The sequence below is a fragment of the Seriola dumerili genome, unplaced genomic scaffold, assembly GCF_002260705.1.
Source record: "Seriola dumerili isolate Sdu_G_001 unplaced genomic scaffold, Sdu_1.0 BDQW01001090.1, whole genome shotgun sequence".
NCBI lineage: Eukaryota > Metazoa > Chordata > Actinopteri > Carangiformes > Carangidae > Seriola > Seriola dumerili.
In genome coordinates, this window is record NW_019175345.1 from 803,100 (window position 1) to 830,353 (window position 27,254).

A 27,254-nucleotide genomic window follows, 5' to 3' on the forward strand; every position below is an offset into this window, starting at 1 on the left:
CAGCTGCTTCTCCTGCAGGTTGTTTTTACCCAGGAACCTAAAAAACAGGGCCCCTTTCCACACAGTCCCATCAGGACAAGATTACTCTCTGGACGCCACGCTGCCAGGCTTTCAACCTCATCCCTGTAGACTGTCTCGTCTCCTCCTGAGACAACTGCGAACTCGATGATGCTGTTGGTGGGATGAGTGGGGGCACAGTCATGAGTGTAGAGGGCGTAGAGAAGGGGGCTCCAGCCGCGTGGGGCGCTGGTGCTGAGTGTAATGGTGGATGAGAGGTGGGGGCGTCGTCTAACAGTCTGGGGGCGGTTAGTGAGAAAGTTACTAATGGAACTATAAATGCAGAAGAAACCGAACATAAACAGCAACTAAATGAACTGCTTTTATAAATGAAAGGATTCACAATAAAAAGAAAAGAAAAAGAAAACTGTCAAAAACAATAAACAAAGATAATTAAACGCCAAAGAAACTGAGAAAATATAACACATATGAAAAAAAAAAAAATGGTGATGTTCTTTTTTTCTTTTACGCCAGTGTTATCAGGGTGTTATATACTGTGTATTTAACTTCCTGTGGATAATGTACTCTGTGACATGAGGTTCACGCTGAATACACCCAGTTCTGTTACAGTGAGGTCTAATAGCAGACACTTTAAAGACATCAATGGTGTCAGTCTTTCATATGAAACAGCAGTGCACATCTCCTCTGTGCATCCTTTGTCACTTTGAAAATACATTTCTTACTTTGAAAGCTTTGTGTGACAGAGTCATGATTGTATATTCCTGCCATTTCTATTGTTTGGCTTTGTGGTTGTGCTTGGGTTTTGATTTTCTGCTCCTGCTATATGTGAGTGAAGCAGTGAAACTATGGCGGTAGAATAGGAAAATAACATCACCAAGCAAAGAGGGATCCACGAGTGTCAGATAAACAGTTGAAATGTGGCTAAACATGTTTTCTGGAGAGGTGATGAGAAATGCAGTCTATTTTCAGAATCAGTTTGTTTGGCGGGAAGAAGGGACTAAATGAGACCAGCAGGACACCCAGCTGGTGGCGTGTCGGTTGTGTTTCCGCTGTGCTCCCCTCTTCAGTGGACAGACATAGTGTTTCTTGCTTTTCATCTGATTCTGTTCGTCCTTTCTGCCATGCAGTATAGATCCGATTGGCAGAATTTTCCCCTGAGTCTCAGGCATGCACGCGCACACACACACACACACACACACACACACACACACACACACACACACACACACACACACTATATTATTGGCTAATGAAATGCAGCAACATGTCTGCCACGCCCCTCTCCTATACGGCGTGTGGTGTAACCATAGTAACTGACAGTGCTGCAGGATCCTGCTAGTGGTTCATTGATAGGTATTATGTTGAAGGTCAATCAGGACAGGAATAGTCAGATTTCGAGGTGAGGAAACACTGACTGGAAGAGAGATGTGTCGTCTGTGATCCAGCCGGGGTCAAAGTTTTTTATCGGCTCTGCTCTGTCGGTCAGCCTGTGTCAGAGCAGCAGAGGAGCTTTCAAACTGGCTTTGAAGAATTCAACATGTTGCCATAGTGTCTCTGCAATCAGCACATATCTGTTGACATGGACTCGACAGATGCATGGTTTTGTTCCGTCGTTTCTGTTTCGTATTTTGAAAATGTGTTCGCCTTTACAGTCATTACATGCACCCTAGGTGGGGTCTCATGCGAGAACAATTTTGTGTTCTTGTCCTAACCTCTCTTACTTTGCTTGTATGAGCTTTCCAAATTTCAACAAACTCTCTCAACTGGACAAACATGTTGTAAACCATTTCAGCCTGATGAATGCCAGCTGTTCATGAGGAGGTGAACATTCATGAGGATTCCTCACTAGCGTAATTGACGCCTTTAAAATTTATATATACAGTAGAAGCCTTTTATACTATACTATATAAGCCTGTTCCCCTCTGCGAGAAAGTTTCAGTTACAAAAATGTAGCCAAAGACTACACACACACACACACACACACACACACACACACACACACACACACACACACACTTTAAGTCCTGCTGTCAGAAACTGGCCAACAAATTTAGCAGTGGTATTAGAGAAGTTATAAAAATGACTGATCCTTCATCTCTCTGTCTGTGGGTGGGTTTTGGGGGTTTCTGGAGCAACATCATCATCTTTGACATCAGATCCCTTAGAGACCGGAGGGATCCCAAATTCAGATGAAATTTTATAGCTGAAGCAGGAAGACCACTGTAATGAATTATGTTATCCTCTTGTAACAAATTATTCTCCAAACAAATATACAACAATAAAAATAAAAAAAAATTACATATTTAGTAGTTACAGTAATGTTTATTGCTCAATGAACGCACAACTCTTCCTCACCTTATCACTCTCAACCTCTGGCCTCTCTTTGTCTTATCTGATTGCTTATCAGGATGGGGGCTTCAGACAACATCTACAAAGGGCGCAGCACATTCATGGAAGAGCTGACCGAAGCCTCGGAGATCCTTTCCCGCTCAACTGAGCGTTCATTGGTCATCCTTGATGAACTGGGACGGGGCACGAGCACCCATGATGGGATCGCCATCGCCTATGCCACCCTGGAGCACTTCATCAGAGCTGTAAGTGTGTGTGTGTGTGTGTGTTAGTGAATGAGCACCCTGTACTGATGACATGGGAATAAGACGGATTTAAATATTTAAAAAGGGAAAGAGAAAGAGATGAGAAATGAGCAGGAAGGCACTGATGGGACATTTGGGGCATGTAACTAAGTGTAGCTGCTGAATTTCCAAATAATTTGAAAATCATGCTTGTCAAACACACACACACACACACACACACACACACACACACATTCAACTTGTTGCTAAATCCACAAGCTTCATATCATCTTGAAGCCAGCCCAATTAGCCATCAAATTAATGGCTCTCAGTGAGGAGCAGGATATTTATGTACGTGCAAGTTTGATTGTATATGCTCTGCAGATTCCCGCAATTGTTTCCTTTCGCAGGGAGAGACGAGCCACCAGAGAGGCTTCACCAGCAGAGCAGCTCGTGAAAACCGAGCTGAATTGCAGAGAAGCTTGATCTATAGTGTTAATATCCTATTAGAGAGCAGGTTGCATTGGAAAAGGAGAGGAGGAAAGAGAGAGAGTGACTCCCTAGATACCCAATTGTTGAAGGGATGTACGTTGTGCTGCAGCAGCACCTCATCTTACCCTCATGAACCACCCACATAATCAAGGCTGATGACAGGCTGTCCAGTGTCCACCTTACAGGGGATCATATGTGCCCATATGAGTCGCAGCCATTTCTTAATAATAACATGTTTCCTGTTCAGTCTTGTCAGCTGTCGTAATAATGATGTGTATTGAAAGCGGAAAGGTGCCATTTTAGCCGAAGGGAGGAGAAGAACAGCTCAGAGGCTCATGGTTCACTAAAGAGAGGAAACAGAGCTGGAGATAAACTGGGCTTTTCCACAGTACTTGGAATCAGTATTCCTGTGAGAGAGTGTGTGTGTGTGTGTGTGTTTCTGTGTGTGTGTGTGATCTGCTGGGATTATGTGAACTGGCACAGTCCAGTCAGGAGTCCTTTGGGTGTTGCACAATGTTGCGTATCTCCATTTTCACAGAACAGATGAGTGGTACCCTGAGAGACCGGGGGGGGGGTCAGTAGTGTACAGTTGTACATGAGCTGTGTGCTTGAGAGGAGATCGTGGCGTCAGTTTGGAGAAACAGCTGTTCATTTTCTCAGCTGTTCACACTCAGAATATTTCCCAGTGTATAATATAGACTGAAGTTCAGTTTCATTAATGTTTCCCACTCGCCGTGTCAAATGACATCTTTACCATTTGGACTTGGAGACGCACCTCTGCTCTTAGATACATCAGATGTGTCCAATATTGTGAATGCACATTAATTAGGTGCAGGTGACATTTACACACTGGTTGACTGTGTGGACAATCTTCTGTGTGTGGAGGCAGGATATTTACAGTTGAACAATTAACTTTACTGTCAGAGAGATGACAGTAACACTAAATACAAGATGACAGAAAATCTTTAAAAAAAAAACTTTCAAATAAATAATTATCAAAAGAGATTAATTTCAATAAATCTATTAAAGCGGCACTACTTTGTATTAACAATGACTCAAATTACAGATGTAATGTCAAAGGTTTCACCAAAAAGTTATCACCTGACTCTGCAGGTCCCCCTCAGCTCCGTGGAGCCTCTTAGTCTGTTTCGGATCCTAGTTTTGGTTTTTGGACCTGCACACTCTGCTCTTATCAACCTCATTTATAGCAGCAACATTGATAAAAAGCTGTGATGCACAGAGTATGCACTATCTGCGGGACACAGGCAAAGTTAGCGACAAGCTGGTGAACATAATGAAGCACTTACAGTAGCAGCGAAAGAGCCAGAAGTTCTCCTGGGAAGTTTTCTGAAGACCGAAACAGAGCTAGAGAAGGGGAAGTAAGCTACATTCTTCGAGTGACCAGGAAAAACATGACTCCAAACGAATCCTCGCGTTGCTCCATTTGTTAACTGTTATCAGACTGAATGACTGCAGCTTTAAATCTTGGATTGAGAAAAACAAGGGTTTCTATTTGCATTTCTGCCAAGATGCCGATATATTAGTGATAAGCTGATGTTGCCAGTATATAACAGTTAAGTTCTATATTGGATTGTGGTCTTTAAGACGCACACACACACACACACACACACACACACACACACACACACACACACACACACACACACACACACACACACACACACACACACACACATACACACACACCACAGACAGAAATTACAAGAATCTAACACAGCGACCATGAGCAGAACAGAGACCTTTTGTTATTAGCAGCGTGTGTGGTATTAGTGCCCTCCAGGATTTATCAGCTCGTATGGTCTGTGCTGACCTTACGGAGCGTGTGTCTAATCTCGCACTTGAGGAACTTCGTGTTTGTCTGGATACGCACATACCGCCAGCTGTTTAGCTGGACTGCACAAACCAGTGATTCTGAATTTGTGCCTCTTGCCGGTTGTGAAAGAATGACCCTCATGGTGCAGCTCACACTTCAGTCCACAGTGTCAGATTCCATTCATGGATTACTGGAGTTGGACCATTAAAGCATACTTATTCTACTTCTACCTCTTGGGGAATCAAAGCTGTGTCCCATCCATGAGAGCCGGTATTTTGGTATTTGTTTATTTTCTGTTTTCCAAGAGCTTAGTCAAAAATCTCCAAATTGCCCCGAGTTACCCCTGTTCAAATATAGATGAATAAACATTTATCTTTGAAAACCTCCTTCCAGTTTTAATGTTTTGCCAGTTCCACATTAATCGTTGGACAGAATCTTGGGGTTATGTAATTCTGCTGGAAAACGCAGAATGAAAATGTGTAAGTAGCAGCTAATGGGGGCTGTAGGGAGCTGCTGTTGGCAGGAGGAGGGAGCTCTCGAACTACCTGTTGTATAACAGCATTGATTTGTTAGAAAAGCCTTGCTATTAAAGGAAAGACAAATAAAAAAAAATAAAAAAAAAAAGCACAAAAGGAGTTGTGCTTTACAGCGAGAGGCCTCCTCGGTACATGCAGACCTGCAGAGTCTTTCATGCTCACTCCTCTTCCTCCTCCTCCTCCTCTGCCTCCCCCCTCCTCCCCCTCCTCCTCCTCCTTCTCCTCTCCAGACTCGACTGTTCACGTCAAAAGTCAAGACTACGCTTCCTTTGACTCGGTTGTTATAGTAACACACCTTTCCCTGTCCCCAACACTCACCTGAGAGGTAGTTAAGAATGTAGATGGGTTTCATAACACCACTCAATAAAAGAGACAACCTTGGCGCAGAAAGAAAAAAAAAAAAAAAAGCAAACAGGAAAGCAGAGGACAGAGAATCACTAAAGCTAGAAGTTGCTGTGTTTCATGGTGAAATCACGACCAGCATGAGAGCGCTTCACTACGTGTTCATCTGATTGAATTCCTTTGGAGCTGTGATGTGTGACGTACCTCATACTGTCCTCTCCTTTAGCTGTTACCCACACTCAGACTCACTTGGACTCTCACTTTTATTCACGCCAACAGCAGGTCCTGCCATTAGCTTCACCCTAAGCGTAGCACCACACATTGCTCTCCACTCGTACCGTGACTCAGACTTGCATGTTACCGCACACGCATCGTAATATTGCACTGTAATAGTGGAGAGAATCGGGCCCAGCTTCACACTGGGACTCGCAGAACTCACTTTTGGCTGCACACTAATGGGTGAATTTCCAGAAGAATGTATTGTTCCATGTGGGCGTAAATGGTCTGATGTGCTCACGCTGATGCACAAAGCTCCTATGAAGACCCACATGTGCTCCGCTGCACTCCGCGCTGCTCTGTGCCTGCGCTGCACTCATACACATGGATAAGATGCTCGTCTGTTTTTTCTCTCAGCTCTCCGTGATTGCATTCCTTTGTCGAACTTTCTAGCTGCTTCAAGTCCGATTGTACAAAGTCTATCAGAAGATTCATTGCACTCCACGCATTGTTTAGAGCTGTGGTTACCAACATGTGGGTCGGGACCCCAGAGAGGGTCTTGGGATAAAAACCGGAAGAACTGCAAGATGATGCAAGGAAAAAAAGAAAACAATATTTCCTCTGCTTTTTTCTTACGTTCACCTCTTCAGGTGTCTAAAAACCCTCCGGATGAAAAATCTTTGTCTGAACTGCTTACAACTGATGTCCACACTACCACCATAACCTTTGATGAGGGATCACAAGCTGGCACTGCTTTATGTTATAGGATTACAAGTAGTAGTAGTAATAGTTTTAAACCCAGACATATTTAATTTACAATCACATCAAACAGTAAAAGCAGCAAATCATCACATTTTGAGAAGCTTAAAATAGCAAATGTTGCTTAGCGTATTTCAGTGATGTGTTTTCAGTAAATTTGTCAGATTTAACTAAATCACGCCACGTCGTCGTCCAAAGACGAGACAAGAAGTTAAGTCTTGTTGAGAAAATGCAAGTTCTCTGATTTAGATAGTTCTCTAAAGCTCCTCTGTGCAGGACTTCTGTGTCAGTGTGTCCTGTGCTTTAATAACAAACTGTAATTGAAAGAGTGATGAGCTTCCTGTTCCCAGTAATTGAGGTGATATAAATTAGCCATATGTGCCCAGCTAAATATCAGTTGTGTCAAAACACAAAATACTCCAAACAGCACTGATCAAGACGTGCATAAAGGCAAATATCGACTGATCAACAATAGCTGACATTGCAAAAAAGTATTTTCCATCATCTCGACTTCATTCACTAATAATGGGCAAATCAGGTGGAGGAGGAGTGTGCAGGTTATTTTGTATATTTTTGGGTAACGAAACAAATCAAAATATCCATAAAATGTAAAAGGACAAATGGCATTGATTTCTAAAAAGCCAGTGTTAACACGAACCAGACTAAAATTAAAGGTAACAACGTACCATTTTCTTCCTGGACCAGGACCAAATTAATCAAACCCCAGATGTGAGGGTGCACCAAAGTAGCGGCCCATGTCAGCATCTTTAGCAGTCATGATCCTTACTGTTGCACCCTGGATGTTACAACAACAAAAAAAAGCCGCAGGCAAAACATGACCTAAAGGAAAGGTCATCACCTATGCACCTGTCACTGACCCTGGCTCAAATTCAGCTAATGAGAAAACAAGACTGACTCGCAGCCCAAGTCGGAAGTCAGTGACGCGCACGCATGCTTCTTTTACACCAAATCTCTGTCTTTCTCTCTCTCTCTCTCTCACACACACACACACACACACACACACATACACACAGCACCTCACCTTGTTATTTGTGAGGTGTTGACTTGAGTTAGAATTGCGTTTGAGTCTAATTGGACGAGAGAGAAGTGACAAGACAGAGAGTCAGTAATAGTGGTGTTGACACCTCTAGCCTTTTCCTCAGGATCAGATTAGTGAGTGGAAGCACACTTGCAAGCGCGCTCACGTCTTTGACAACATGTCATAAAACGGCTGAAGGGAGAGGTGATGCTCTGCAGCTGTGCAGTGAAACGGACACCGAGACGTGTATTATAGGAGGAGAAGAGGTGGACAAGGTGACACGATGCAGAGGAAGTGTTATCTGTGGCATGTGGCAGATCAGCAGTCTGTGGGATGCTGTTTTTTTTTTTTTTTGAACCATTGTGTCAAGTGAGCCAAACACACAGCCTGTCCCTTCTGGGTCCAAGCTTTCTGTTTATAAATATACAGCAGATTCTAGTTTACATTACGGCTGAGTATTTATAGAAGTTCATCTTACTCAAGACCCAGATCCCCGTTCTCATGACCAGAAACCTGACAAGTGTTCCCTTTATATTTTATCTATATCATAGTCATCTTAGAATTGAGAAATTTAAGATCATACACACCGTTAAACCTGGATCATGTTTAAGTAAGGGCTAGTTTTCAACAGAAATCCTCCAGACCTTCAGTAGTGTTTTTTCTAGGGCTGCAGTTAGCTTTTATTGTCCTTATCAATCAACTTAAAGCTGCGCTCATCAATATTTTTGAATTAACAAGGATCAAACGATGATGTGGCAAACCTGCAGAGAATTACCAGTCGAAGGAACATTTTAATGCCTCTCAACTCATTGCTTTGGTTTTCTGGTCCGTAACTCTGTTGTGGCTCAGCTGCCCCAAGTGGCCATAAAGAGAACTTCAGATTTAATTATTTTTTAATTAACTGAAGAATCAAAGATGATGAGAAATGCTAAGCAGCAGTTTCCAGAACCTCAATGTCTTTGAACTTCATATTCATTCAGACCAACTGTAAACATATGCATGTGCAAGATTATACCAGCTAACTGTTTGGGTTGCTTGATAAGATTATTTGATCATCAAAATTGGTTATAATTAATCGATTGCTTGACTAATTTCATCAGATCGTCCAGCTCTGCAGAACAAGGCTGTCGGTGTACCCTGGGGTGGTCTGGTAATGAGCTGCCATTAGCACCTAATCAGACCATTATCCAGGCTGCAGCCTCCCTCTGCCATGCTCCATTTGTTCTTACCTTCCAGTGTAGGTGGACAGGAATGATTGAAGTAGCTTGTCTATATATGTGTGTGTGTGTGTGCGCATGCGTGTGCGTGCGTGCACGCGTATGAATGTGTTTCAGCGGGTGCAGGTCGGTGAGTCTGTGGGAGTGACCCTGCGAGTCACTTTCAGAGGGAGGTATTACTAGTGACATGTGACCTTTCCTAGACCGAGCGGTTAGCGGGCCGATCCTGGAGCCAGCCGAGTCCTGCAGCCGCCTGTCTGCTGCGATGATGTAAGACTCGTGGCCCGCTCCACCATGAGAACCTCCTGTATGATTTGTTATCATTACAGTCATCATTGGACTTAATGGTTATTAATAATAGCATTTTGTGGATTATTAATGCAGCATTAATAATTGTTTTTCAACAGTTTGTCACGTTGTCGGAACAGGTTTTTGCACTCCCTACTCCATTTACATGATAAGGTTGTTAAAGTAAGCAGGAAAAGGAAATGCATTTGTTTTAGTGAAGAGCTCTTTGCAGCTGTCCTGAGAGTGCACTGCTGAGAGGAAAATGTTTGTACAAGCATTTCACATAGAGGCTGAGAGAGAGACTAAGTGAGTGAGTGCATGATTTTCATGTCTCAACCTTAACGCCAGAGTTAAGTCATGTATCCTTTGGGTGGCTCCCAGGCCTGACAGAGATTAAAGTATAGCAGGATGAGGTGAAGTGCTCTCACTTTGCTAAATCTGTCTCCAGAGCCTGGAAAGGCAGAAAAATGGGGGCAATTGACTGCAGAAATCCTTAAGAGAGAGAAAAAACAAAAGAAGTCGATAAACAAAAAAGTAACACAATACAGTATATGTGTGTTTATACCAGTGGTAATATTCACAAAGCATGTCTTCAAGTATTGGCTCACCACACTGCAGGGTACAGAGGCAGTTAAGTAACACTGGGCCAAAGCACAGTGGATAAGGATGCTCTGCTCTTTGTTTTTCAGCTACCACTTATGCTTAGTTGTGGTAACAGATAGTGTTACATAATGCAACATTCGCTCTGCTACCTGCCATTTGCTATATGTGTTACTGTATCTCTTTTCTGTTCTTTTTTCCTCCAACTTCTTCTCTTTTATATAAGGATTAAAAATGAATTTTAAAAAAATCGTTTGATAAATGTAGGATAAAAATAAGAGAACAAAGAAAAACATTCAGTTTCTTACCAGGCATTTTAAACATACAGTTTTTGTAATGGTAAAGATACATATTCTATATAGGGGGTTACATTTTTTATATATATTTGAAGCGCTGATAGTGAGTCTGCTGTGGGTTAGAGGTTTTAGCCATGTTAGCTGCGTTTGTTGGTCGGTTCACCACTTTGGTCCAGACTGAAATATCTCAACAACTATTTGAGGGATTGTCAACAATTTTGCACAGACTTCGCTGATCCCATGACTTTTATCTTTAGCACCACTAGCAGGTTGACATTTGTAGTTCTCAGTGAAATGTCTCGACAGCTACCGGATGGATTGCCATGAAATTTAATACAGGCTTTTCACGTCCCTCTCAGGATGAATTATGATAACTTCAGTGATGCCTTAATTTATAATCTACAGCTGTCGCCTCAGCAGTACTTTGTGTCTACTGGCAATTAGCAAATATTAGTGAGATGAATGCTAAATTTCAGCATGTTAGCATTGTCATTGTGAGCATGTTAGCCTTTAGCTCAAGGCGCCGCTGTGCCTCAGAGCTGCTGGCATGGCTGTAGATTCTTAGTCTTGTTATTATTATTATTATTTCGAGGTTATGGCTTCAGCTTGTTTATGAGAACGTTTGTGTTTCTTTATTGCGCTTTTATTGGACTGTGGTTCATTTTCATGTGTGATCATCATTCTATCAACATAACCTCTTCGCACCTTAAGAAAATATGGTCTGCATATGGATGTGTTCGTCAGATAGTGACAAATAAAACAGCCTTATCTCAACATTTTCATCAGTTTTATTTTGGGTTTGTGGTTTTCTGTCTGCATTCTGAGATCAGATCTCACTTTTCACCGGCACTATGCAAAGCTGGTGAGTAGGTGGGAAGGCGGCAGCTCTATTGTCGGTAAAACCAAACATGACAGGCGGAGGGTCAGCACAAGTGACATTACTGTATAGCCTGTACTTACTTTTCTTACTTTTACCTACCAGAGAGACGTGATTCCGCGATTGTCAAAAACAACTGAAGTGACGAGCTTCTCTGGCAGGCCGGAGCCGAGCAGCCACTGCAGTGATGACGTTCCTGCCTGCAGCTATGCTCCTTTCTACCCTTCGTCTGGATGTTTTCTTACTAACGCGAACACGGTGCACACCCCCCGACTGACCCTGTTTATGCAGTTTTGCTGAGTCTTAACATTTTGATACCAGGTGTAAGGGGCTGAAGAGCCGGCAGAGACCCTGCGTGCTAGACTTTTCTGGATGTTAACGCTCTCTCTCCTTCTCTTAGGTGAAAGCCCTAGCAATGTTTGTGACCCATTATCCTCCGCTGTGTGAGCTGGAGCGTGCGTATCCTGAACATGTGTCTAACTACCATATGGCTTTCCTTCTCAACGAACCTGACGTCGCCACTGACACCGATGGTATGTGTGTATGCATTTATGTGCACATATGAAAATGTAATTATGGCAGTTATGTCTTTGATTGTGGCCTTGCCATCAAATTAAGAACAATCTTACTTGGGCAATTTCTGAAATTATCACCTCTTGGCGCTTTGTTGAGATTTGAACGCGTGTATGTGTGTATGCTGACAGATGGAGAGGTTCAGCCAGAGTTCGTCACCTTCCTCTACCAGCTAACCGAAGGAGCTGCGGGGCGGAGCTACGGTCTGAATGTCGCTCGATTGGCTGACATCCCAGAACCTATACTACACACTGCTGCTCGCAAAGCCCAAGAGCTGGAGAACACGGTCAATGCAAGGAGGTACAGCGAACACACATACTCGCCCTAAACATTTCGCACAGGGTGCCACATTTACACATCAAGATCTGTTTACTATTCACAGGAAGCACAACTCAGCCTGTGAAAACACTTGTATAATGTATTTTGTGGCTCTGGAGGAGCTTTTTTAAAAGTCTGGGAAAGTACTGCACTCTCAGGACAGTTTGGGCTTTGACACTAAAAACATTGCAACAGAAAGCCTGCGGTACAAACAGGAAGTGTTTCAAAGATGTGGGTGTTTTCGGTCCGAGTGAAACCAGCCCTCCTTTAAAGCAGTGCAGGGGGCTGTGTTAGTGGAGGCAAGTTGCTTCAGTAATAAGTGAGACAATGAAATCCCCAAATTTGAAGGCTTATCAGACCAAAACAATGGACAGGGAATTTTTAATACTCTGGCACAGGATTTTACATCCCTGGAAAGAAATGCCAGTGTCAGCAATTACTTTATTTTCTAGAAATGCAGCATTCAAGTCGTCTTCCATGCGTTTATTTCTGCCACATCACATTGCAGCAAAAGCTGAGCCTGGTTTGAATTTGGTCTTGTCTTCTTTTTTTGCCTGAGCCTCCTGTGTTGGGACCTCTGCCGTGTTGCTGCACTTATTCAAATAAATGAGGGGACTGCGTTTGGTCTGAACACCGCATAACACAAAAACACTACCAAGTTGCATTATGGGCAGCGTAGGCTCCGGTGTTTTTGGAGCTTGACCCATATTGAGGACTAAAAGTTTGGTTAGCCTATATCTCAGCTTGTGTTGCTTTGATTTTTAACCATTCTTTTTTTAAATCTGTCACTCACAAGTCCCTCAGCTTTATAGAAGTGTGATACTAAATTGCTAGAGTACCCTTTATACCCTTCCATACATCTAAATATCCTATTCCCATATCATTAAGCATATGTGGAGCCTGAGAGCTGAAAACTAGGAGTCAAACGTGTGTCATGAAAAAATAAAACTCAAAGCAGCTCCACCGACACTAAATCGAATGTTTGTTTAAGCTTTAACACTCAAATGAACTTGATTTCATACTTGTGCTGACACGTCTGAACCAGAAAATGTACCAATATTCCTGGAAAATCAGACGGGGTACAGATTAATAGAGCAGCTCAGAGTTTGCCACCTGATGACATCAAGGAGTCTCACAGAGGAGACGGGGACACCTACAAGCAGCTTTATGGCAGGAAGTTGTCCAGTTTGAAAATCCTTGGGTGCTGCACAAAATCTGGACTGAGACCTTTCATGAAGTCTCAAATGGATGCAGCGATTGCGACCTCTGGACTGACAGTTCACTAAGCAGCAAAAAAAAAAGGCTCAAATCTTGCAGTGTGGGTTGCCATTTCTTTCGGTTTTCCATTAGGAGAATTGGGATAAGTCTTTTTAATCATTTTGCTTAAAGTCTTGATTTTAAATTAATTTCCCTAATCTGGTTATTATCTAAAAGACAATTTAAATTAACATTAAATGTGCTGGAATTGTTTAAATTACTCCAAATCGAGAATCTTTAACAGTTTTTGTTAAATTTCTGTCAGAGCATATTTTCTCCCCAGGAGCCCAAATCGTATTTTCCCCTCCATAATTTATTTTCCAAGTATTCTGAACAATGCACAGTGTGCGCTGATGGAGAAAGGAAGAGAAAATGTATGTTTTCAATGCTGATGGAGAAACAGTTTTTTTTTTTTTTCTCCACACACCGCCAGGCAGAGATGTTCCGCTTACGAGTGAGTTAGGAAGCAGAAATACGGCTAATTCCTCGTCTTTTGCTGTCAAAGCGTCAGCGTGTTGCACTTACTCCAAATACAGTCTTCTGTCTCTGTAAATTTGTACATGGCATCTCCAAGCTCTGTAACAGACAGCCTGCTGGGAGATGAGTGCTGCTTAGACTCTTCCCAAGTAATCCTCACCATATGAAATATCCGTCAGCGCACGCACACACACAGAGCCATACCTTCTCTGTCAGTGTAATCCTCCCTATATGAAATGTTTGTCCTTTGTTGGAGTGAAACCATGCTGAGTACACAATAATCGTACACAGAGGAGTTGAGCCGCTGGTCGGAGGTTAAGAACTTGGATTTTATTGTGCTCTCACACAGCTGTGTGTCAGACTACAATGTGTTTAGGCCCAACACGTACGGGGCTATGTGAGGTGAAACAGTTGTTTTATATACAGTATTTTGTTCAAACATTTCAGTGTCTCTGTCTCCGTCTCTCTAGGAAGAGTAAGAAACTTCTCTCAGAACTGTGGAGCATCTCGGACAGATCATCCCTCATGGAGTGGCAGCAGTCAAGCTCTTGACACAGCTCCAACACCATCAGACCGCACACGCGAAGAAGAGAGAACCGAGCGGAGTGAGTGATGATGCTCAAAGAAGAATATACATGCTCACGGAAGTAAGAATTGGTTTCAGGAAGGACTCAGCACTGACGGTGTACAGTGGTTGTTCCTGCTGTCTTTGCCAGTGTGCGTGTTTTGGTGCGTGAAAATAATTTTAACCATCTCAGGTTCTGGTTATATCGGCTTTGGTGGTTGAATAAAAAAAAAAAGAAAAAGACAAACTTTTGACACTTGCCACTCTTTGACCTTGATGTAAGTACTCCACTGATTTAGTATTGCACTATCATAACATTGTCCTCATATAGTTTAACCCCCCCAGATCATTGCCACAGATGTCATCCTTTTTGTTCTCCACATTGTTGGACTTTGTCCCCATGTGGCGCCTACATCACCCTAAAAGACCTGTAAACAGACTTTAATATGTAAAACCTGTGGGGTTCACATTCAAGTAAGAACTCCAATATGTCTTCTTGCCAGGCAGAAAACGCGAAGGAAACAGATTTTTAACATGTTGAGGCATTAAATTGTTGGCTTACATCTGATTTTGTCATGGTTGAATATTTATTGTATTTACTTATGTATTTATCTATCAGTGTATTCATTAGTGTGTGCTCTTTGATCCAAATCCATTAATAATGCAGAAACAAATCACAACATTTGCCACTGAGAAATGCGTTACATCTCTAGCTCTCTCACCCACTCTCAAACACACACACACACACACACACACACACACACACACACACACACACACACACACACACACACACACACACACACACACACACACACAACCATCAACGCTCCGCCTTTAATTCCGCCAACTCCAAGATCAGCGCCCATCACCGGAGAGAGAGAACTAGAGAGACCTAGTGGGAGTGAGTGAGTGTGTGTGTGTGTGCGCGCGAGGGAGAGAGAGTTAACCGCTGTTATACCGATTACAGCTTATCTGCTCTGCGAGTCTGTCACTGTCTGTCCACTTGAGGGTTCTCCCCTCTGTGAACGACGCGACACGCTCTCCCGCTTCTTAGCTGTTGTTCAGTTATAGTCGCGTGCTTTTTTTTTTTGTTCCCAGTAGAATGGATTTATTCTAGTGCTTGTGGAACTCGAAGATCTTTACTATGAGTTCCTCTGCTGAAGCGCTTCCGTCAGAGGGGCAACTTTTCCGTGCGCCACGGCGCCGCTGAGCCGCGAGTCTCTCGGTCGGAAAGTTCACACGCAACCCCCGGCGAACATGGGCTCGCGGTGAAAACTCCCGACTTGTCCCACTTTTCTTCCTCTCTTCCAAACCCGGTACGACAAAATGCAGAAGAGCGTCCGCTACAACGAAGGGCACGCGCTGTTTCTGTCGGCGGTCGCGCGTAAAGAGGGGACCAAGCGCGGCTACCTGAGCAAGAAGACGGCGGAGAACAGCCGATGGCACGAGAAGTTCTTCGCCCTCTATCAGAATATACTCTTCTACTTCGAGAACGAGCAGAGCGCGCGACCTGCCGGGATTTACCTGTTGGAAGGATGCACCTGCGAGCGTGCGCCGGCGCCCAAGATGTCCACCACGGGGAAGGAAGCGCTGGAGAAACAGGTGAGAGATTTAAAGAGAGCAGGAGGGCGTCAGCGCACTAAACCCTGCTCCCAAATCTAATCTCATCTGCCTCAACAACTTCCCAAAAAACTGCTCACAGCCCACAGACATAGTAACACATGCACAACAAAGGGAGCACAATTTCTGGAGGCTAATCTGTTGTGATTTTCAGATAACCCATAGTTTCCAATTACATACTTAAAAATGATAGTTGATAAAAACTACAAGATCAAATTGTTTCCTCCCGCTCAAACTGACACTCCTGCACTAAAACGAGCAAGTGGCTCATGCAGCATCAAACTAAAGTGGCTGCAGCATCTAAGCCTCTCTGCCCTCCACAGTTTCCAAAAGCCCTGCAGTGTCAAGAGCACCAAGTGCATCCTCACGGAGCAGGTGACCATCCCCCAAGGATCCACATGTGCAAATGAGAGAGAGCAGTTACTGCAAACTACAGCTACAGCATGTCTCTTTCCAATTCCTAATAAAAATAATGATAATGATAATGAGGTCCTTTTGCTTTTAGAGCAGTTTCCCTCTTTGATTTCATTATATTTGCTGCTGCAACCACAAGATGTACAGGATTTGTAATCTGATGAGTGTGAACCCAATAATCTGTCACATTTTCATCACGAACGCAATGAAGTTATTCTAAACAAACCTGAACACCCCATTGTGTGGATTATTCAAACAAAAAATTCTAAAATCCGTTGCAAGTCTGACAGTGGGAGGCACAATGCAGCAACAGGTTCCTGTATTTAACCCCATGAACGCTGCATAGTAAGAGAGCACATCTTCCTTCTAAGCCATATATATCACATGTCTGGTTTATATTTTCTTTACATATATGTGTATTTACATTTAATGAAATATTATTTCCCAGGATGCTATGTTTTTATGGCTGTGTCATTACATCAAATGGAAATATTTTAAATAGATCTGGTCTTAGTCTTCATTTAGTTAAGCATATTGCAGAGTGGCATTTTAGAGTTTTCAGAAATCTGTGATCTGAACTACAGTTTCAAATAAGGGAAATATTTTGGGCAAATGTGTTAGTATCTGTGCCCCTGGAAGTTGCCTCAGCATTGTTGCTTCAACATCTTGTTGCTAGGAAACATTTGAATTACCATTTGCACATGCTTTTCATTGAGAAAAAAATTTGAAATGCACATGTACTGCTCACAATTCACAGCAATCCTAGTGTTATATCAATAAAAGCATCAGTCTTTGTTATATTAAAAAAGAAAAACTTAACCTGGACTTGATGAAAGTAATTACACAGAGAGAGAGAGAGAGAGAGAGAGAGAGAGGAAAAAAATGGGATTTCTTTTTCTGATCCCAGTTTTCAGCTGGCCTTGGGAACTGTGTGCACAGGCATCATGCCCATTTAAATGGGGGTGGGGGGGGTACACTGAAGAGCACTGACTTTTCTTTTTTTTTTTTTTTACAGTTTGAGAAAGTATTAAGGAGATAGTGAGCGGATATACAATTAATCATATGAGAGTTGAAGAGAGGTCAGAAATAGCCACCAATCATCATCACGCAGAAATATTCATCTCCACGGACTCCCACCTACTTGTGCAGTGGTCTGTCTCTTTAAATGTACACTATGTGTAAAGATAACTCATTCCAGATGTATGCAAATGGAGTAGAGGCTTTAGGAGAGCCAGGAGATGGTAGACTGTGGTTTTAATCAAGTCATACATAAAGCAAGAAGAGAATGTCTTTATTCCTCATCATGTTATTCATGATGATGAAAGGAGGACAAATATCTCTATTTGAGGGCAAAATTACACGTGGCACTGATGAAAGCATAAAACCTGTCTCTTCTGATGTTACCAAGCTGGGCAATTATGATCTTATTTTATCCTCACACACACACACACTGACTGTCTCACTCTCCATCCCCACCTGTCTCACACTACAGCTGTGATGTTTAATTAGGGCTATTTTCTATCTGCGCTCAGCTGATAGAATGTGTGCTGCCATGTAAATGTGCTAGTACATTACCACGCACAAAGGAGAAATAAACCAAAGAACAATGACAATTGGTCTGGCTTGTGTGTGTGTGTGTGTGTGTGTGTGTGTGTGTGTGTGTGTGTGTGTGTGTGTGTGTGTGTGTGTGTGTGTGTTTGAAATCTCAATCAAAGAGAATTTCAAAGTTCAGTCTGATCCAGGGTTTTGAGAGAGGGTTTTGTAGGATGAAGTAAGAGAAGGCCTTCCATCTCTCTATCAGTCACTCATGCTCTTCACTGTTTCTCTGTGCAGTCGAGTGAGTCTGCCAGCAACCTGCAGCATCACACCCCCACAGTGAACCACAATGCAACCAAACAAATAACACAGCTACTGCCTCCCGCTCGCTCGCTCGCTCGCTCTCTCGCTCTCTCTCTCTCTCTCTCACTCTCTCACTCAGAGGTAGATAGACACAAACCCTTCAAATAATTTGGAGAGGATTCACACTGGTTTGAATGGTTTCCACAGCGACTGTGGTTGTGCATTGCTGATGTCAGTACGTGTGTGTGTGTGTGTGCTGTGTATAATTGTCAAATGATCCCTCCCCCCCATCGTCAGGCGTTGGGTTGGATATTGATCCCAGAAAGAGTTCTGCTGAGGCCATGAACCAGTGGAGATAGCCATTACATACAGTGGAGTCTGTCTCCATATTGCAGCTCGTATATGTCAAAACACAATGTTTCCAAACATAAATGAAACACTACACAACATCAACAACTTATTTCTGAAAATAAAGATGCAGTTTTTTCAGAAAACAAAATTACTATGTCCTTTGCAGCCTTGTTTAAAAAAAAAAAAAAAAAAAGAAAAGAAAAAAATCAGCATGGCATTTAGCTTCAATGCTGCTGTCCAAAATTTAGTGCATCCAGATTGTTGTGTATACTGCAGCAAAAAGTTTGGTTCACTGTCAAACTTTGGTTTTGTGTAGGAATGCACTTCATATGTAAAATAATCAAAACCAGCCTCACTCATTTATTGAGGTGGAACCATACAGTATGTTTCCAGAACTTAGAGATATAATGCGTGACCTTTCTGCATTAAAATGTCTAAAAATGACTAGACATGTTACATATTTGTTTAATTGTTTACTTACATAATCCCAAAGGATTCCAGCAATTCTCAAGCCTAGAGAAATACGTGATTTCAATCATGGTAACGGTCCGTTTCATTTGGTGGCCTGCCAATGTTGTCGTATCCCCCATGCGCATGCATCAGTGTTGTTGTTGCCTGCTAGAAACCCCAAACTGACTTTTTATCCAGTTTCCAGTTACATTTTTAAGATACGCTTTTTACACCTTTGTCATTTTCAACTATGTATTTTAACCAGATGAAGGATTTTAGTCACTGGATTTCTGGATTTAAGGGGATTGAATGTGTGATACACACAGCTGTAGTACAGTAAAATAGGAATTGTCAGAAACTTCAATCAGGGGAGAGATATGAGGTTAATTTGGTCCTGTCTGATCTGGCTGCACTGGCTTTAATAAAGCGTGTTTTTGTTGAGCTATAGGGTTCTTCTCAACAGCCTACTTCCTCATTAGAGTTAATGAAAGAAAAGGTGGGGTGACACTGATGAGCTGATTTGTCAGTGCTGACATCCTAATACACGTATGTATGAATGAATATGTGCATGTGTGTGTGTGTGTGTATGATTATTTCTAATTAGAAAACTCCTCTAGCTCTAAACGCCTCTCTCAGAACCTTCGTTTTTGTCGTTGCTCATTCTAATTGTCTGTATCTAGGAACCAATTCTTCCCATAGTCCTGGAGTCTGATCTGCTCTCCTCTGTATGCTGCTTTTCATTTTCCTCTGAAGGCTTCTGCCAAGTGTTACAGCCATTATGGACCTCATTAGTGTCAGATAAGAATTTAAAGCTGTCTTCAAATCTGTCTCTCGTGTTTAAAATACTGCACTAATCAAAGTATGAATGACAACAAGGTTTTATATCAACACTCCTGATAAAAAAAACGTGTTCAGGTATCTAATTTTTTAGCATGTACTCCCTCTCCTATCTCCTTTGTCTCCAATTAGACACATTTTTCCCCTATTTTTTGGGGTACTTTTAAAAATCAGTAATTTCACTCTTACGTAAGTATTTTTTTAACTCAAGTATTTTAATTTTCTACATTTAAACTTGAAATCATTACAGAGTAAAAACAAAACTCGCATCACGTGGGTCAGTGGGTGTGAGGGATGGGTTTTATCTAACTATGCAATAAAATTAAGGATGGTGTTATTAAGTGGCCATGAATCAGATTAGCATTACCTAACCTAATTAAGCACCTGGTGATCATGGCAAGTGTCCCAAATCAAACACACCTGCCATGTTGCGCGACCAACAGATGCATGCTGGGTCAAAGTGCTAAATGCCAAAATATTGACGGTGCGTCCTTTAGCTGTGACTTCTACATTTGCTTCTACCATTAGTGCGGTGTGCACCCCCTTTCTGCTGTTTCTGGTAAACCCTGTGGTGCAGAGTGCTTTCAGCTCAGTCTTTGAAAACTTTTGTCAAATAAATAGATTTTAAGAAGAATTTATTAGCCTTAAAATTAGACAAATCTTCTCAAACAATAAGGGAGCAAGTCATCAAATTTGATGATGGTTTTTTTATTGGACACCAGTTGGTCTAAAATTATGGCTTTTATCGACCTAACTCTGAGATGATTCTGCAAATTATTAACATGAAATATAAATGTTGTACCATAATTGATAAGCCTGTCAGGAAAGCTGATTTTGACATGGATAAAACTTCTCAATTACCACACTGCCTCAGGTTAGGCTGAGCAGCGGTGAGAATAATACATAAAAGAAACATCCCGGCAGGTGTAAGATTCGTATCATCACATGTCCTTCTGAATTGGTGCTGGGCTGTTTGTGGGGACGCCATGGGTGTTAAAAGCTCTCGGAGCTCCGAGCCTCTGTACTCTTCAGTGGTGTTATTGTTATTGCTGGAGCTGCTCCCATCTATTATACATGCTCCTCCTGTCACCAGCTATAGGTGCTGATGTGGAGTGGTGGCACGGGGAAAATGACACATACACTTACACAGACATCTAACCAGGACTGCATAAAATAAACTTCAGTGGCAGGCAATAGGATTGTCGAGTAGTTTCATGTGTGTTTGTTGTCTGTGCAACGTTTATGAGCGCTGTTTTTTACAGGATGATGGTACACTGGCAATTTTAAGGAATATACTGCAGTACTGAAACAGATTTACGGTGTGTTTAGAGACCTCTGCCATTGCACTGTGGGAGTCGTAGAACAAACTCTCCAATCCAGGATCTGTTATGCAATACATCCTGGATTGGAGACTTGTGTGGCAGGATGTTTCCCGAAAATTCCTCCCGGCGGTGGAGTGACGGAGCAACTGTAAAGCAAGAATCGTGTAAGATGGGGGAAAAAAGATTGATGTTGGCTATATATTACATGTGTGTATATGTGTGTGTTTTTGACTTATGTAGAGTAAGAGGACAGCAGTGAAAGCAAACAGTGGAGGAGGGGTGCAATCTGTTTAATCTCCAGTTAAACAGGTAATCCCTGATGAGAGTGTTCTGAGGCATGGACAACAGTTATTAGTATACTTATATACAATGTGTGTATGTGCGTGAACTGTGCATACGTGTGTTTGAGAGAGAGCGAGACCCATACTTTGTCAGAAGTTCTGTGGAGGAAGTGAACAGCATGGAGGGCAGTGAGAAAACAGCAGGATGTGGGATGTTGATTCAGTGATTGTCACATTAGCTGGTACATCATTAGTTGAATTCAGTGGTTACATAAAGTATTGCTGCTGCCATTGCTGCTGTTGGATTGATGTTTTGAATTTGACAAGTTTCCAGGAAATACAAGATCTGTTTTTTGTTCGTACGTTTTTGTATTTTGTTTGTACTGGCTGTCCTACAACAGAAAAAAACGGAAAGTGTTTTAAAGGAATAACAAAATGACCCCTACTAGCCCCTCTAAAGCTCAATAATTATACCACGTCTGTTTTATCCCTTCAAAACAGATGTGTTAATACGTCAATTTGTGGTTTTGCGTCGGACTATTTCCTGGCCGGCTGCAGTGACTTCCTGTGAGGTCTTTATAACAAACTAAACTAACCAGCTTCTGCAGGCAAGAGTGTGGCAGTGATTTCATCTAACTCTCTATAATAAAGTGAATAAGTGTCTTTCCCAAAATGTTAAACTATTCCTTTAATCTTCAAACGGGCTTTTAAAGAAGTGAAGGTCAGCCAAAATGTCCTCACTTTCCTCATTCAAGTATAAAAAAATAACAATTTGCAGTTTTGGCGGTGCTGGTAGGTGTATTTTGTTACCTTAGACAGAGTCAGGCTAGTTGTTTCACCCTTTTTCCAGGCTTTAGGTGACGCTAAGCTAACTGGCTGATGGCTGTAGCCTCATATTCAACAGATGATTATGTGTTTTGACCTCATCTAAGGCTTTGAAAGAAAGTGAATGGGCATATTTTCATAAATATGAATAATTTATAAATTAAATAAATAATTTTCAAATTGTACCTTTAAGGTAGAACATGTTTTTATTTGCTCTCTTACATTATTTATTATGGCAAACATTATGGATGACATCTGGCCACTTATTAAAAATTAATTCATAATTTCTGTTGTCATCACATTGATCCATGGGTGTACAGCTTACTGTATGGTAAATGACACAACATTTCTTTTATTTAATTCGCATGTTTTTGTGACAATAACAGTTCCTGTCTTTGTTCTTGTCCTTGGTTCCTTTTATGAATCTGTGCACTCGACACAAAAAAGACATTATTGCCCCTGTGGGAGCACGACAGGAGCTGAGAAATGAGAGGAATATAAAGACGAGAGAGGCAGATTGTGAGTCTGATCCAGAAGAATGGTGGGTGGAAAAAGTGAACCCACATCCCTCTCTCCTATTTATCTTTCTAAAGCGTCTTCTCACAAATGACTTCCATTGTTTCAGTAACTGGCTTAACCCTTACAGCTAATGGGCAATAATGTATTTTATGGCTTTACATGCAAATTCTGAATAAATTGTACATGTTATCAATGAAGTTTTAGTCTATCTGCAAGATATCTCAGTTATTTAGAAAAACACCCACAGTATTAGAATACTGTACCTTTAATTAATCTTATCTTATCTCTTACCTCGTCCTACCTTGTATTCTTTCTTATACGTTGTGGCTTTTTCACTAGAATATTTTCATACCCTGTTCATTTCAAACTACATAACTGCTATTTGTTTTGAATATGAAGCCAATAATCTCTTGCTGATATGTTGGAGGCATAGTGCTCCCCTATGAAACTGCTCACAACAGGTGGTTTGGTTTATCTCTGTTTTGATAATCACCCACAATCACTACATGCGGTTCTTTTGTAGTACCTCACTTTCTGTGTTGTTCTGTTCTTCTGAGGCAAACATACATGGTGTATACACTCCCACATACACCCACACACACATCCAGGAAATCCAGTTTATGGATTATATCAGTTCCTCTATCCTCTATAGTCTCACATACACACACATGAATCGGGTCTACTCTCTGTTGTATTTCTCTGTAATGGTAATTATCACCCTGCGGGACACTGGATCACTGTGTACAGCCTGCTTCTCCACAGCAGTACAAAGGTGGAGACACATTATCCATCTGCCTCCACTGAAGCCCACTGCTTCTACCTTGTAATCAGCGCATATGGATCTGAACGAATAAGATGAGACAAAAAACAGTGGTCAGATGTTTACTGCAAACACACATGACAAAGCGCATATTATTAGCCAAACAGTGACTGCTTTTCTCTGCAGCACAGAAATATATTTTTCACAGTGCACAGTGGGCTTTCACTCATTCTTGCTATCCTGTACCATGATGGAAATTGCAGTTTGTATTTGTCCTGTTGTATACTTGCTTGCCCTATTTTTTGCTCCAAATATCTGCTTTTATGCAAATCAAGCTCAAACAAAATTGGGCCAACCTTAGTGGTGTGACATTGATATTGATATGACTAATATACACATACTGTAAATGAGAGGCAAGACCAAGATGATGTAGGCTATTAGGTTGCTGACTGCTAGTTCTGCTAACGCAACCTTTGCACTGGGTTGTGATTAAAAAGTGAATCAACGCTTCTATATGTCATGAGTTATAATAGAAAGTTAACACAGTACAGCCTCGGAAGTCATTGCTGATATTTTAATTAGGTGTAATTTGTCCTATTGAACACACAGTGAAGCAATTTTTGAAATATGTGAACATCAGACCTTATTTTCTTGCTTAAATTTTAATAACCAGGCCAGTGGTTTTGCATGTTTTAGCACATTTACCGTACTACAAAATATTTACAGTATACTATCACAGTTAGCCTTTTGAAAACCATAGAAACTTGACTTTTTTTTCTACTCTTCTATTCAGCAACTGGTTTCTACTCATTTAAGTACGTTATGAAAACAACTGAAACTAAGGTTGTATGATCCATTACAATGAACATCTTGTTCACACAATTGTTTTGTCAGAGTTATCATTGTAGGAGCTATTTGTAAATTGTGATATTGCCACATAGACAATGTTAGCATTAACAGCTGTTTACATACCAGTCTAGAAGAAACGCTCTGAGTTCAGCATCAAACTTCATTCCTTTACTCGCCAAGAAAGCAGCAGCAATGTTAACTCTTGTTTTGCTTTTATTTCTGTCACTTCTTTTCTTGTACCGAGGTTAGCATGCTAACCAGCTAGCCCCGGCCTTGTCGGACTGTCTAGTCACTTTCTAATTCAGAGTGACTCAAGCGTCCAGGCTGCCCTGAAGAAGTAGTGCTGCTCAGAGGCCGTATTATAACCTCTTGTCTTGTAAATACAATGGCTGAAGCTCTTGTTAAAAATGTTCTGTAAACAGCTGTCAATGCTAATGTTGGCTATGTAGCCATAACAAAAGTTACAAATGAGAAACTTTGACAAAAATGAAAGCAAATGCTGTGTTTTGATAGATATATATATTAGATAGATAGATTTAAGTTGAGCAATTTTTAAAGCACCAATAAATCGTCCATTCACTTATGTTGCTTAATAAAACCTCTGTTCAGGACTGAGTGGCCATGTAGCTTACATATTGTAGCCTGCTTGATTGACATATTCCTCATCAGGTAAACAGCATCAGGCAATTCCCAGCATAGTTCTACCCAACTTCCACCTGACTGTCTAATCAACCAGAGATATTGATTTGACACTTTTGTTGGTGTACAGGGTCTTTAAGCGACCGCTCACTGGTTTTCATTCTGAGTGTAAATAAATGGAAACAAATGGCTTATTCGAACAGCAACAAAAATACATCCAAAGGTCCACGGCATGCATTCAAAATTGGTAAGCAAAAATGTGAAGTACACATGGTTTGTGGTTAAGAAGCCAGAACATACCGGTATGGGCTTGAAAACCAGCGGGGAACATTTTTAAATGTTGCAATGGAACCTTCATGGCTGGTTGCTTTTTTCTGCCGTACAATAGAGTCTACTTAACCTATATACACTGTACAGTAAGAACCCCATGTGACTCTGCTGTGTCTATATTGTAATTCAACCACCCTTTTAGTACCACAATACACATTTACCCCCAGTGGGGATCAATCCTTTAACACTTTCAGCATACGGTACATTCCTCTTTCTACCCGCTGAAGTAAACAACATCAAAGCAGTAAAATGCCAGTTGCTTTGAAAGGCTGAGTGCTGAGAGCTGAGAGAGAAAGAGAGAGAGAGAGAGAGAGAGAGAGAGAGAGAGAGAAAAACATGGTGGTTGCAACACAATTTGGCCTCTCATCAGTGCAGATACCAGAGCAGTCGGCAGTGTTGTATCATTAGTGGCTGTTCCAGTCCCTAATCATCAGTGCATCCCAACAGTGATTCTGTCGTCTCTGCTTTTAAATATTTAGAACAGATGAGTATTTCTGGATCCCCCAGCCATCGTTTGCCTAATTAATCTATTACCACCAAGTCCAGTTTTACACTTTGACTCTTTAATCTTTAAAAAAAAAAAAAAAAAAAAAAAAAAAGTCTTTCATCACACTGCTGCCGTGAACCGGAGGGTGTGTGTGTTTGTGGTATGTTCTCATTTTCTAACGTTCGGTCTCTGTTGGACAGTGAGGTGAAGCCAGTTTTTGTTTCTGAAAACTTTTCACTTCACACTTCTGGTCTCACAGCAGGCAGTTTTAAATGACTGACCTGAAATTGCTTCTGAATAATGAAATTTGCTGTCCTTCATTGTGTCTGTGTCTTGCTCTGCGGTGGTAAAACACACTCCTTTGTGTCACGCTGTCAGTTTCACAGTCTCATTTTCTATAATAGCTGTTTCTCAGAGAAAAAAAATAGTTTCAGGTGAGTGGTAAATTGCTCGTTGGTGACATAAAGAATGAAAGAGTAGAAAAAGAATCTTTGTCTCTGTGTTTCTTTTACTTTTCCTCTCTGTCTTTATTTGTCTAAAAGAAATTTCTTACAGTACAGTGAAGGCCCTGAGGGATGGAGGGTACATTTGAGCCAATTTGAAGGGAGAGCGAGCTGGTTGTCCTGGATGGTACTGTAGAGGGGAAGCTGCATGTTTACAACTCAGAGAGAGTTCGACTAATGATGACACAGCACAGTATTACAGTGTAATTCAGTGCATTGCATTATCACCATGACGTCCAGCACAGTGCAAAACCCTCTATATAGGATGACATACCATTAAACTTTAATGATTTGCCCAGGGGCAATTGGGTCACTGCTGCAGCATAGTAATAGTATACAGTAGGGGTAATAAAAAATATAAATATAAAAGTAGGATAAAATACAATATATCAGATTTGAATTATTTAAATATATACACTGACAACTTTAACACATGTAAAACAGAGAGTAGAGTTGGGAAGACTTCACAACAGGGAATTGAGTGCAAACCATTTAAGTCAGCGGTTCCCAAACTTTTTTCAGTGGGGGCCACATCAACTTTCCTTTCTGAGATGGGGGGCCGAGGTTAGTCTATAACAGGAAATGATATGGGCCAGGGTGACAACCAGTATTATTGTGGAGATTACAATGATAATTTGTTGTAGCTGCTATTTGGCTTTGGCACCACCTATTGATTTGCAAAAAAAAGTAATAAAAAGTCTTCACATGTGTTTATTTGAAGTACCACAGATACTCCATTTATTTTATAGAAAATAACAACACAAACTGATGGTAATGTTCAAGTAAGAATGAGGTGATGTGATTTCGTAACAGGTACAGTTGAGTTAACAAACGTAAGTGTTCTGTCTTTACAGGTAGTGAAATAATATTAATACAGAATAGTGGTCAGAATCAGGTAGAACATGTTGCCTATAAAAAGAGCATTACTATAATGACATTTTTTAATAT

At 41.4% G+C, this 27,254-nt stretch overlaps 2 protein-coding genes across 3 annotated transcripts in view; both read left to right on the plus strand.

Moving 5' to 3' along the window:
• The window catches only part of msh3 (mutS homolog 3), a 40,908-nt gene extending 26,081 nt beyond the window's left edge, over positions 1-14,827 (plus strand). Inside the window, exons 21-24 of the mRNA XM_022766919.1 lie at positions 2,426-2,612; positions 11,488-11,620; positions 11,792-11,960; positions 14,183-14,827. Of these exons, the coding sequence (XP_022622640.1) occupies positions 2,426-2,612; positions 11,488-11,620; positions 11,792-11,960; positions 14,183-14,264 (571 nt within the window). The 3' untranslated portion in view covers positions 14,265-14,827. The remainder of the gene's footprint in view (positions 1-2,425; positions 2,613-11,487; positions 11,621-11,791; positions 11,961-14,182) is intronic.
• A 779-nt stretch (positions 14,828-15,606) lies between these two features.
• Positions 15,607-27,254, plus strand: part of rasgrf2 (Ras protein specific guanine nucleotide releasing factor 2) — a 44,386-nt gene continuing 32,738 nt past the window's right edge. For both annotated transcript variants that reach the window (XM_022766976.1, XM_022766977.1), the window contains exon 1: positions 15,607-15,882. In XM_022766976.1, the coding sequence (XP_022622697.1) occupies positions 15,607-15,882 (276 nt within the window). The remainder of the gene's footprint in view (positions 15,883-27,254) is intronic.